At 41.7% G+C, this 13,442-nt stretch overlaps 1 protein-coding gene across 11 annotated transcripts in view; it reads right to left on the bottom strand.

The window, feature by feature from the left end:
• The window catches only part of CAMK2D (calcium/calmodulin dependent protein kinase II delta), a 257,409-nt gene that overhangs the window by 148,524 nt on the left and 95,443 nt on the right, over positions 1 to 13,442 (bottom strand). For all 11 annotated transcript variants that reach the window (XM_007670171.3, XM_029077177.1, XM_029077180.1 and 8 more), the window contains exon 3: positions 7,420 to 7,479. In XM_007670171.3, the coding sequence (XP_007668361.3) occupies positions 7,420 to 7,479 (60 nt within the window). The remainder of the gene's footprint in view (positions 1 to 7,419; positions 7,480 to 13,442) is intronic.

Below are 13,442 nucleotides of genomic sequence, written 5' to 3'. Positions count from 1 at the left end.
CTTGTTCGCTGAGTTTAATTCCGCAGCCTTCAGTGGCTACTTCAAGAGTCACGCATGGTCATGGAAAATCACGGTTACTGAGAACTACGTAAAATGAAAATGTGGATACTCAGAACCCTGTCTGGCAACAGAAACTTTAATATTTCTCTTCACTACCCAATGAGGGTGTTCTCCTTTCATGTACATAATTGCTCAGCAACCCTGGTGGATAAAATGCACGCAGGCATTCGGAGAAATGTTTTTTCTCCAAGATGTGCGGGAACTCCTTAAATTTAATTCCCACCTTTCCTGTTTTGGGACTCTTCAGCAAAAACTGGCAGTAATTTCCAATCTGGCTTGCTTATATGTGGAAATGAGTTTGGCAGGTCCAGAGAACAACCATTTGTCAACATCCAAAAATTGCAACTGGCACAATTTAAAGCACTTCATTTAGCTGCACTGAAATATTATGAATGCTTTATAAGTGGAAAGTTAAAAAATGTAGCTATTTCTTGTATTCCTCCCTCTTCCCAAAAGGAAGTCTAAGATGCAGCATCTTTTACAAATACGCCGAAATCTTTTTCCCTGTATGGCAAAAAAAAAAAATGCTGTATAATTGACATTACAGTAGTCTTTATTCATAATCACGTAAACAATAATAACGATGGTATCTGCTAAGCACTTACTATGTGCCAAGTACTGTTCTAAGTGCTGGGGTAGATTCAGGGTAATCAGACTGTCCCACATGAGGCTCACGGTCTTAATCCTCATTTTAAAGATGAGGTAACTGAGACACAAAGAAGTTAAGCGACTTGCCCAAGTCACACAGCTGACAAGTGGCGGAGTCGGGATAGAACCCACGACCTCTGACTTCCAAGCCCAGATTAAGACTGTGATCCCCACTGGGGATACGGTCTGTGTCCAACCTGATTACTTTGGGTCTATCCTAGTACACAGAACAGTGCCTGGCAAATAATAAGAACTTAATAAATACCACTGAAAAAAACTGAGGAGCATGAAATGCGAGAGAGAGAGAGAGAGAGAGAGAAAGAGAAAGGGAGAGAGATAGGGCAACAAATAGTGTTAAGTTACCAAAGTTTCAAGTCCTAAAACATGTACCAAAACAGAATTAACCAAGTGGAGGGGGCTACAGAGGAATAAAGTAGGGAGAGGAGATGATCTTTTGGTATTACTGACAACGATCTATTTTAGAATAGCACCTCTTGGTGCTTCCTCTAGGCCTCTTTACAGAGCCTAGAGTGTCTACCTCTTCAGCAGCTTCAGCCCCACTTGGGTGCTTTAAAACCATATGTCAACTAGATATAACAACCTCAATGAAACAGCCGTCCTATCGTCCATAATGCTATTAGTATATACACTATTCCCTGGGCCAAAGGTGTGTAATCATACACAATCGGCTTGATGCATTTAGCTCAACAACTTCTGTGAATGTTGCTTCTGTATTTTATGGCGACTAGTGTTTTCATCTTAATCATCTTTCTTTGCCTCTAGCAGATACAACATTGTTACATTATAAAGTCAAGGTTGAGCACGTCGATTCAGATGGCATGAACAGAACAGCCTCTACCTTAGGAGTAAAATGCCCCATCGTGATATTTTATAAACAATATTTCTTAGAGATTCCAAAACCACAGTTGAGAAGTTTTCATCCACCCAGGCACTGACTGCAGCTCGCTGACCCCCACCTGCAGCGTGGCCTAATGGATGGAGCCAGAAGGACCTGGGTTCTAATCCCAGCTCCACCACTTCTCTTCTGTGTGATCTGAGGCAAATCACTGCCCTTCTCTGTGGCTCAGTTACCTCAGCTGTAAAATGCAGATGAAGATTGTGAGCCTCATGAGAGATGGGACTGTGTCCAACCCGACTTGCTTGTATTCACCCCAGCACATAGTACAGTGCCTGGCACATAGTGCTTAACAAATGCCACCATTATTATTATTCTTATGAGGTGACCATGGCTTGTTTGCTCCATCCCTTCTCCCTTTCTTCTTCCTTGTCTCCCATCACCGCCACTGCGTCGCTCAGGGTTGGCACCCAATGTGTCACACTGGTGTTTTGGTTACCAAATTCAGTTTCGCCCCCTGTTCTAATCAATCAGTGCTATTTATTGAGCGCCTACTAACCGCACAGCACAGCAGTAAGGACTTGGGAGAGTCCAGGAGAAGCAAGATACCTCTTCCTACTTACCCTTAATGTGTTTACATTCAAATGGGAGAGAAAGGTAGACAAAAAATGATTTACAATTAGTGGGACAGGAGGCAGACCAAAAAATAAATATATCAGGGTGAAATGGTTAAATAAATGATTGACTATACACATTTAAACATATTGCTCAATAAATACCACTCGTGGACTGATTGGCATGTATTTACAAACACAAAAAACACACCACGGTGGTCATTTCCAGTGTTTCAGAAATACAGTTTCTGCATGTAGGCCTCAGACGATCAATTGTACTCTTAAATGACATTCAACAGGACTATCTGTTATTCTAAAATTTAGCATAATCAGTGACCCTATCTGCAGCTAATTGACTTCTGGTGAAACCAGTTAGTTAGAATTGTTAATCTACTGAAATTTCCTTGAAGTATGTTAATAAAATTGTCCTAGCTCCCATAATGCAATCTGTTTTAGCCAAGGCATGGTCTGCTTTTCCTTGGTGTCTCTCACATAAATCTTAGGGGACTTGTTTAACTCTTCTGTGCTAATTTCATAGCATTTGTATGCTAAATTACAGTCTGCTTTAGAAGTTTAAAGCTATCAGATAACTCCTCCTTTGACCCTGAGAGAAAAATTAAAACAAAGGATAGCCTGAAGGAGGAGAACACAGAATCAGAGAGGCTTGTTGTTTCATCTCCATGGCCAAGTCATTTCTACTAAAAGTAAAAGAAAACAAAAAATGTCACTGCCTTTGGCAGCCTTAGTTTTTTCCTCAGTATCTGGATACGCAGTCTGAAAAACAGTGAGCCTCAGCTGTTAGAAATCACATTTCATAAGAGCTGTCATCATTCATATCTCACATCATCTGCTCGGTGCACTGAATATGCAGATCAGAGCTGGAAAGCAGTGCACAAATCTAAAAGGTAAATAAAAATAAACTTCCTTAGGATTCTGGGGCCTCTCTAGAAGAGCCAATACCACATATTTTTTTCAAATGGACAATCTGAACAAAGAGGGAGAAGAGTTTTAGGACTTCTACTTCTGATGGATCATTAAATGAAGTGAAAATGCTCCCATTATTCTATAGCTTGGATGCTGCACTCATCATTAACATGAGTTAATGAACTCACGCTATGAAAAAAACCCATGTTTCCACATGCCCGCTTGGGCCGCCAATGCGCACCTGAGCATGACCGCTACTTCCAATGAATGGTCCATCCGGACAGATGAGCATCGACAAAAGAATATTTCTAGTTCCCTAACAGAGTGCTACACAAATGCGTAGTCAAAACATGTGTTACGGAGTCTGTCTGCCAGTCAGTCGCATTTATTGAGCACTTACAGAGAACTGTACTTGGGAGAGTACAACATAACAATAAACAGACACGTTCTCCACCCAGGACGAGTCTAACAGTCTATGGGGGAAATGAACATATTATCAGTGGCTTTGCACAAAGGAAACCCTGGTGGTCTTCTGAGTCAGGAGTTCCAGGTCTGACTGAGAGCAGTATATAATAATCCTTTACCCTTAATAATAATTATGGTATTTGCTAAGTGCTTACTATGTGGCAGGCACTCTACTAAGCGCTGGGGTGGATACAAGCAAATCGAGTTGGATACAGTCCCTGTCCCACATGGGGCACACAGTCTCAATCCTCATTTTAAAGATGAGGTACCAGAGGTCCAGAGAAGTTAAGTGACTTGCCCAAGGTCGCACAGCAGTCAAGTGGCAGAGACGGGATTAGAACCCATGACGCTTTGACTCCCACGCCTGTGCTCTATCCAATACACCGTATTGTTCCCTGGACACTTTCGTTCGTTCATTCAATCGTATTTATTGAGCGCTTACTGTGTGCAGAGTACTGTACTAAGCCCTTGGGAAGTACAGCTTGTCAGCAGAGAGAGACCATCCCTACCCAACAACGGGCGGATACTTGTGTCTGCTTGTATTTTCCCTGAATGCAACAGTGGTTGGCTTATTCTCTCCTACTTGGACCGGAAGCCCTTTATAGGACAGGGACTATGCCCAATCTGATTAACTTGTATCTACCCTAGTACCTAGTACAGTGTTTGGCACATAGTAAGTGCTTAACACTTAGAGAGAAGCAGCGTGGCTCAGTGGAAAGAGCCCGGGTTTGGGAGTGAGAGGTCATGGGTTTAAATCCCAGCTCTGCCACTTGTCAGCTGTGTGACTTTGGGCAAGTCACTTAACTTCTCTGTGCCTCAGTTCCCTCATCTGTGAAAGGGGGGGTAAAGCCTGTAAGCCTCACGTGGGACAACCTGATTACCTTGCAGATCTATCCCAGTACTTAGAACAGTGCTCTGCACATAGTAATCGCTTAACGAATACCAACATTATTATTATCAATGACCATATTTATTATTGTTATTATTATTATTATTGTGGCCACTGGTTTATAACATGCCCTGACCTTCACGACCTTTAGATACAGACTTGATCTGACCAGAGTGTCGATGTCAGCGAGGGCTGGGGAACAGAGTGAGTAGGAGTGGGCCAGAGTGATCCCTCATGAGACAATTAAAAAAAAAAAAATCAAAAGAGATGGACTGTCTACTATGTAAAATGGACACAAAAGGAAAGTAGAAATCTTTGGATTCATCAATAATGGAATAACAATTCAGTCTCATAAAAGAACATTGGGAAAGAGAATAATGCCTGACAGTAAGAAAAGCTCATCAATAACGAAAAAGCATTTTTGGGGAACTAACTCTGGAAGACACTTTCTGGATGTCACTAGCAAACTACCAAGTGCCAGAACATTTTAAATAATAATAATTATGGTATTTGTTAAGCACTTACTATGTGCTGAGCACTGTTCTAAGCGCTGGGGTAGATACAGGATAATCGGATTGCTCCACGTGGGGCTCACATCTTTTAATCCCCATTTTTACAGATGAGGATACTGAGGCACAGAGAAGTTAAGTGACTTTCCCAAGGTCACATAGCAGACAGGTGGTGGAGACGGGATTAGAACCCACGACCTCTGACTCCCAAGCCTGGGCTCTTTCCACTAAGCCACGCTGCTTTGTAAACTCGGTGGTGGGATGGATGCACAGAAACAGGTGAGAGACAGGCCAATCTGGAGATTTATTCACCATTTTTTTTTAACATACCTCCCTTGACGGATGTCTTGGATGAAGGTACTGAATTTAGACATTTCCTTAAACTTGACTTAGGGGCCAAAATATCTGCAGGTATGGTGCTGACTGACTGACTTTAAAGAACCAACAAAGGTAGGCTACAGTAGATTTTTTTTCCTTCTTTTATGAGTCTCTAAATTCTTCAAATGGCCACCACCACAGCCCCTCTCATCCCTATGAGCTGCAAGAACAAATCTAAAATGCTAGCAGTAGAATCAATCGTATTTACCGAGTGTTTGCTGTGTGCGGAGCACTGTCCTAAGCACTTGGGAGAGTACAGTACAACAACAAATAGACACGTTCCCTGCCCAGACACATTCACTGCCCACAACTCGCGGGAGTTTTGAAAGCACTTGATTAATGCTCTCCACATATTTCTACAACCATTTAACTGGTTCTGAAATAAGAGAGGACGTATGTGAGCCTGTATAATAGAGGACAGCAGAGAAGAAAAGTAACATCAGAATGATATCATGATCAGTCATCCTAATCACTGCCGTTTTGGTATTATATTAGAAACATCAGGTCATCACTGAAAAAGTGTGGCAACGTCAATTCACCTCCAGTTTTTAATGAGAATTTTTTAATTTACAAAATGTGAAAGAAGTGAGAGAAGGAGATAAAAAATAAATGATACCATCCACTCACTGGTCCCCAAATCAGTATCCACTTGGGCAAATATGGGCATGGAAGATCAGGGAAGGGCATTTCTTTGCCCTGTATAGGGTCCTTTGGTTTCTCACCTCAAATTGGCCTTACATCCATTTATTTTTTAAGTTATCGTCTTTTTTTTTTAAAAAAAAAAAAAAGATATATCCATAAACTCAGTTCCAACTGCCAGTTGGAGATTTTCAATATGGACATACCAGGAAATCAGCATAGTTTGTATTGGGAATGTGAGGGGAAGAGAAGGAGAGAAAGGGAAGAGAGAGAGAGGAGGAAATAGAGAAGAGAATTTATATATTTTCCTGAATATACACTAAATCCATTAAAACATGTAAAATTTAGGATTCAATTAGTCCCATTTCTGTGAACAATTAGGACTTCTTTTGATGGCTATGCCTCACTGCACTCCCCAACTCCACAACGCTGGAAAATCCACATCAGTCTGCTTCACACCAACTTGCTTTGTCTTTTTGAATATGTCATTTATTTTGCAGATAGTGTGGTAAGCAAATAGAAAAGCTTTCCTTCAGGTGCTTTATAACCTTCCCAGATAAATAACCTTCTTTATTCTCTTATGCCCATTGTTCCCTTCCTCTTGAAGTATAATTTCCTCCTTCCCAGCTGTACAGGTAGGGAAGAAGTGGAAAGAGCACAGGCCGGGAGATAGAGAACCTGGATTAGAATCTCGCCTCCATCACTTTTGTGCTCTGTAACCTTGGGAAAATCACTTTTTTTACGGTATTTGTTAAGTGCTTACTATGCCTGGCACTGTACTAAATCATGGGGTAGATACCAGATAATCAGGTTGGATACAGTCCCTAACCCAAGTGCCCATCTTCTGATGAGGTAATTGAGGCACGGAGAAGTTAAGTGACTTGCCCAAGGTCACACAGCAGAGAAGGGGCAGAGGCAAGACTAAAACAGATCGTTCTGACTCCCAGGCCCATGCTTTATCTACGAGGCCAAGCATTTAACTTCTTTGTGCCAGTTTCCTCATTTGCAAAGAGGGGATTCAATACCTATTCTCCCTCCTTCCTAGACTATAAACTCCATGTGGAAAAGGGACTGCATTCAGGGATAAGAACAGTGCTTGACACGCAGTAAGCACTGAACAAATACTATAAAAAACAACACCAAAAAAGGTATCTCCGGGGGAAAAAAAAAGAGGCTGAACTCTTACTTACCCAAACATTTTGTCCTCAGCTCTCATGACGTTGGATCTCTGCAAGAATTTCCTTTCTAGAATGCTAGCACATACTTCAATTCTCAGAACACTGCTTTCTTTCAGACCTTTTACCCACAAATATTGCTTTTGTTTCTGGTTTTAGTGCATATTTACTGAAATTCTAGGGTTGATGGAATAGAATCTAATTACACACTCAAACAAGAATGTAAAATGATCATCTGAGTAAAAACATGAGATTTCCTCACCAATATTTGGGTGCTTCAAAAGGCGGCAGATTCTGGCTTCCCTTTCCAATTTCTGGTGATCTACAAAAGAGAGAGGAACAAAAACAAGACTTTCAGTAAATAGTAAAATTATTCTGAAAAGCAAATAAAATGAATATTCTCAAATGAAAAAAGACTACCTAAAAGGCCTCAAGTAGTTTTTTTTTCCTCTCCAAGGAAGTAATTATAAGTTTCAAGAAAATCATCACATTTTATTAAACATCTATGTTTCCACTCTCCTCTTCCCATTCTGTCCATTTCAGAGAGTTTCTTACCATAGCGCAAGACAGAGTAAGATGTCAAATCAAGCTGCCTACAAGGAAAAGATAAGGAAACTACTTGCAGCACAATCTATAATCATCGGATGATATGCTCTAGCTGGTGAAAAGGAAAGAGGAAAGCGATACGATTTGGCAGTCCTACCTGGCCTTTAATCGATCAACCATATTTACCGAGCGTTCACTATGTGCCGAACACTGTCCTAAGCATTTGCAAAAGTACAACACAACAGAATTAGCAGACGCGTTCCCTGCCCATAATGAGCTTGCAGTCTAGAGAGGGAGACAGACACGTACATTTATAAATAATTTATTCATATTAATAAGTGCTATGGGGTTGGCAGTGGAGTGACTATCAAATGTGCTAAGGTCACGACTGAAGGACATAAATGATGCAGAAGGGAGGGCGAGCTGGGGAAAAGAGGGCTTAACTGGGGAAGGTCTCTTGGAGATGTGACCTTAGTAATGCTTTAAAGGTGGAGAGAGTGGTGGTCTGGCCTATTCATTCAATTGTATTTTTTGAGCGCTTACTGTGTGCACAACACTGTGCTAAGTGCTTATATGGAGGGGGAGGGAGTTCCAGGTTAGGGGTAGGATGTGGATGTAGGTTGCGGTGGTGACATAGATGAGATTGGGACACGGTGAATAAGCTGGCACTAGAAGAGTGGAGTGCGTGCGCTGGGCTGTAATAGGAGATCGGTGAGGTAGGACGGGGCGAGCTGATTGAGTGCTCGCAAGCGGAAAGTAAGGAGTTTTCGCGTGATGCAGAGTTGGATGCGCAGCCGTTGGAGGTTCTTGATGAGCGGGAAAACACGAACTGAATGTTTCCGTCGATAAATGATCCGTGCAGCAGGGTCAAGTATGGACTGGAGTGGGGAGAGACAGGAGGCCGAAGGTCCGCGAGGAGGCAGAATCAGTAGTCAAGACAGGATAGGATAAGTGCTTGGATCAGCATGGTAGCAGTTTGGACGGAGAGGGAAGGGGAGATTTTAGCAATGTTGTGAAGGTAGAAATGACAGGCCTTAGTGACAGATTGACTGTGTGCATAGAATGAGGGAGATTTAAGACTAACATTACCTCCACTGTGTCCATCTGCAAGAGCAAGAACCTGGGTCCCAGAAAATATTCCTCCCCTAAAATGCTGTGCGTCTGAATTACCGCCACCTTCTAGACCTTGGGGGAAAACACGCATCCAACACCACAGTACCTGTTAGAGACAACCTCTTTTTTGCAGATTTCTTTGCAAACTGGGAGTCAAAAAGACCTGGGTTCTAATGCCGGGTCTTCCACCTGTCTCTTGTGGGACATCGGGCAAGTCACTTAACTTCTCTGTGCCTCAGTTTCCTCCTCTGTAAAATGGGGATTAGGACCGTGAGCCCCATGTGGGACAGGGTCTGTGTCCAAACTGATTAGAGTGTATCTACCTCAGCGCTTAGTACCGTGCCCGGCACAAAGTAGGTGCTTTAACAAATACCATTTAAAAAACAAAACAAAAAGAACTGATTAAATGGCACAAGATAGCTCTTGTTCAGCTAAGGAATGAAGGTCCTCTAATCTCGGCTGCCAGTGTACAATCCTTTTACGCTCTTCATTTAGGTGGCTCAACCGCATGTACTCGGTGGGCAACTTAGGTGATCTCGGATAGGACGGAGTAGCCTGTTTCCTATTCATTCAATCATATTTATTGAACATTTATGTGTGCAAAGAACGATATACGACAGTCACGTTCCCTACCCACACGAGCTCATAGTCTAAACGTCACCGGTCCCGCAGCTGGAGGAACACTGAGAAGCAGCACGGGCTAGTGGAAAGAGCATGGGCCTGGGAGGACCTGGGTTCTAATCTTGCCCACCACTTACTGGCTATGTGATCTTGGGCAAGTCACTAACTTCTCTGTGCCTCAGTTCCCTCATCTGCAAAATGGGGACTCGATACCTGTTTTCTCTCCTACTTAAACTATGAATCCCAGGTGGGACTGAAATATCTTGTACCTACCCCAGTGCTTTAGTACAGTGCTTGGCAAACAGTAAGTGCCTAACAAATACCCAAATTATTGTTATTATTAGAAAGCCTTGAATCCCAAGGGGCCAAATGTGAGCTCTACTTGGAAAGTACTCATGGACAGTCAGAAGAATGCTGAGACATAGGGCAGGTCAAGGAGAATTGGGCCTCTGGGCAGCCATGGCAGTCAAGTGGTATGCTTGGGCCTCATGAATTTTGGCCTTCCTGAGACTGGAACTCCCAATGGCAGCTTCCAGCCAGTGCCTCTAATATGCCTGTCAAATTCCCAGAAACCAAACTAGGTTCAGGGTCTCAGAGCAGACACCCCCGGAAAACCAGGAAATCACCACTGACCTCCCTGCCTCCTGGGACTCCCCACTCCAGTCTTTACTTCACTCTGCTGCCCCAATCATTTTTCTAAAGAAACATTCAGTCCAAATCTCCCTCACTCACTGAAAACCTCCAACTGGCTCTTCCCCTCCTACCTTAACTCGCTGCTTTCTTACTTCAACCCAGTCCACACACTTCACTCCTCTAACGCCAACCTACTCACTGTATCTCTACTTCTGACCCCTTGCCCACATCCTCCCTCTGGCCTCTAATTCCTTCCACTTCACCACTCTCACCACATTCAAAGCTGTACTGATGTCATCTCTCCTCCCAGAAGCTTTGGATCACTGTACCCTTCAAGCCCTTGATATTCGCTCCATCCTCACAGCATTTATTTTCATAGTTGGAGTTCATTTTAATATCTTTCTCCTCCTGTAGACTGTAAGATCCTTGAGGGCAAGGATATGTCTACAAACTCTGTTTTATCGTACTCTCCCAAGTGCTTAGTACAGTGTGCGGCACACAGTAAGCACTCAATAAGTACCACTATTGATTGATCGGGTGACTTAAGAGCCTTCATCCTGCTGCTGATTAGGGTGTAAATGTGACACCTTGCAGTCAACAGACTCCTCTCTGCTGAAGGCAAGAGGCTTTTCTCTAGGGCCAACTTAACCCAGAGATGGGTTATACCCGTCATCTGTGATTTTTAATAGTGCCATATTTCCACTTTCGTTCCAGTACAATCACTTCAGTGATCTCCCGTGTACCATAAAGGCATTTACACTCTCTAAAGGGGATAGATTTTTGATACCCCAAATGGAATTATGTTTTCATTATCTCATATTAAACTAAGTGCAAAGGCATGCCACCTGATATTTCGCCACCCCCTTAACCTTCACAAGCCAAATAATGCTCATTTCCTTTCTTCCAGAGGGAGTGGGTAGATGAGGAAGGATTGTGTGCTTAGCATTGCCAGAGGCCCTTTATTATATTTCTTCCGTTACAAAGATGAATTCAGTTTACACTTAAAACTTCCTGTGCTCTTTGATCAGGTGATTATGAAAGCCATACAGGCTAACTCAGTCAGTTGTAAAGTGAAAGCATGGCAGGCAGTATAGTGGAAATCTAATTGCATATTTATAGTTTTCAGGAATTTTCACTGCAACTTTCTGTAAAGTCATATTCCAACTCACTCGAGTTTGGCCAGATTGCTGGTGACAGCGGTACTAGAAACTATCAATACATCTGGTCAGCAAGAGAAAATAAAATCAATTTGGAACAGAATGGACAGAAAAATAAAATATTAATTTCAATTTTTCAGGAAATAGGTATATTTCACAAAATAAGAAAAAACAAGGAATGCCATCAGTGTTAAGGCAACAAAAATCAGTTTCTTCTTACAATCCCTCTATAGATATGTCTGCGTGCAAACAGTCAGAATTCTCATCTCCGAATACTAACTGTGTGCAGATGTGTGTGATTTCATCCCTGAGGTACTTGTGAGTTCCCTTAAGTAACTAAGATGCGGAGTCCCATATAGGGCACGGACTTGATGAAGCTAAGTTGGATTTACTCCAGCAAAGTTACGCATTTGCTAAGGGTGGTGGCCTTTCCTTCTTTCCAGAGTGGGTACAATCAAACAGTGAACAACTTCAGTGAGTGGGGCATGCCACAGTGCATGCGATACACTTCGGATGAATGTGAAATGAGCATCTAGAAAGTTTTAAAGTTGATACTTCTGTCAGTCTTAGCAGTTAAAGATGGATACTACAAGAAAGGTGATGGTCTGGAGATAATTGCTTGAAAGGGCTCTGTTACTTAATACTTTCATTCCATTACCCATTGTTCAAAAAATGATGAATAATGCAATTTGTTCAGACCATTTTCATATCATTACCTTAGTGTGGAGCTATTTACTCTTTTTAAGCCATAATTATGGCATGCATTCAAAGATATGCATCTATATTTGTTGAAAGGATAAAAGCACCAGACAGAAACCTATTAGGTGTTGTGTAATGTGCATCTATAAGCAGGACTCCAATTAGTATTCGGGAGAGCTAGATAAATTAGATAACTTTTTTTAATGGAGATCATACATTAGCTAATACAGATAATAGGCACTGCTATCATTCTGCAAGAAAATGCTACTGTCTTTTTATATGAAATCTCTATGCACTTGGATCTGTGACCTTTGGACATCTGCTATTTGCCCCACCCACACCCCCACAGCACTTACATACATATTTTTAAATTATATTTTATAAATTCTTCTTATTAATGTCCTTCGTCCCCTCTAGACCATAAGCCTGATACGGGCAGGGAAGGTGTCTGCTAATTCTGTTGTACTCTTCCAAGTCCTTAGTACAGTGCACTACACATAGTAAGCACTTAATAAATACCAATGACTGATCGACTGATGCCCAAAATATACTGTATTGGTTAGTAATTGTATAACGATGATTCTTTAAACGTTTGGGTTACAAGGTTTGTTGCATACTTAGCTCTGATCAAATAGACACTCATTTAAAAGTGTCTGTCTTGCTGTTTCTCTACAACACACTAAATAACGGAGAAGATAAAATACATATTGCTAGGAGACTCATTTTCTTTCTGGGGAGAATTAAGGAAGGCCAGTCACCTTATGGTCTCCTTGGGTTGTCCCTTGGGTGCTATTTTCCTTAGTGGTTGTTAGGGTTTTACAAAGCCAACTCCTTTTTACTTTAATTGGAAGCAGTGGAGTGGGGATTCAAATAGTACTCTAGGACTTTTTTCTGCTCCATCATCTTCCCAACATCAATTATTCCGAAGAGGCCAGTATGGAAATCAAATTTCTTGGGATGAGGTCCTAGCCTTATCATTATTTCCATGCAGTCAAATTATTTTTGGAAATGGTTGCTTAATTACCTGAGAGGGCATTTATTTAAGTGATTTTGTTATTGAGTCATTTTTTTCCCTGAGCTCTGAGCCCGTTATGTCTGTAAATGTGGCTCCCACACTGGACTTTTTAGCCCCACAGTCACTCATTGCTGAAGTTCACCAACAGTAGTTTCTTCTTCACATATGGAAAATATGTATATATATATATTTCCTGTGAAACACATATCCACATTCCATTTTAGAAGGTAATGGCATAGGGAACTGCTGGTTCTATATTTCCCTCTTAAGACACTTTTAATCCATCCACCAGTGTAAGATATCTGGCAAATGAGAAAACAATATTGAATAACAATACAATCATACTGTAAACTTCTTGAAGTGAGGGATCTTGATAATTCACTTTTATTGCAATCTCCCAAGCACCTTATACACAGCTATGCACCATCATCATCCGTACTTATTACTGTGTGCAGAGCACTATATTAAGCACTTCAACAGTAACCATTCAACCAACACTAA

Source organism: Ornithorhynchus anatinus, chromosome 12 (genome assembly GCF_004115215.2).
Source record: "Ornithorhynchus anatinus isolate Pmale09 chromosome 12, mOrnAna1.pri.v4, whole genome shotgun sequence".
NCBI lineage: Eukaryota > Metazoa > Chordata > Mammalia > Monotremata > Ornithorhynchidae > Ornithorhynchus > Ornithorhynchus anatinus.
This window is presented reverse-complemented; position numbering and strand designations above follow the sequence as displayed.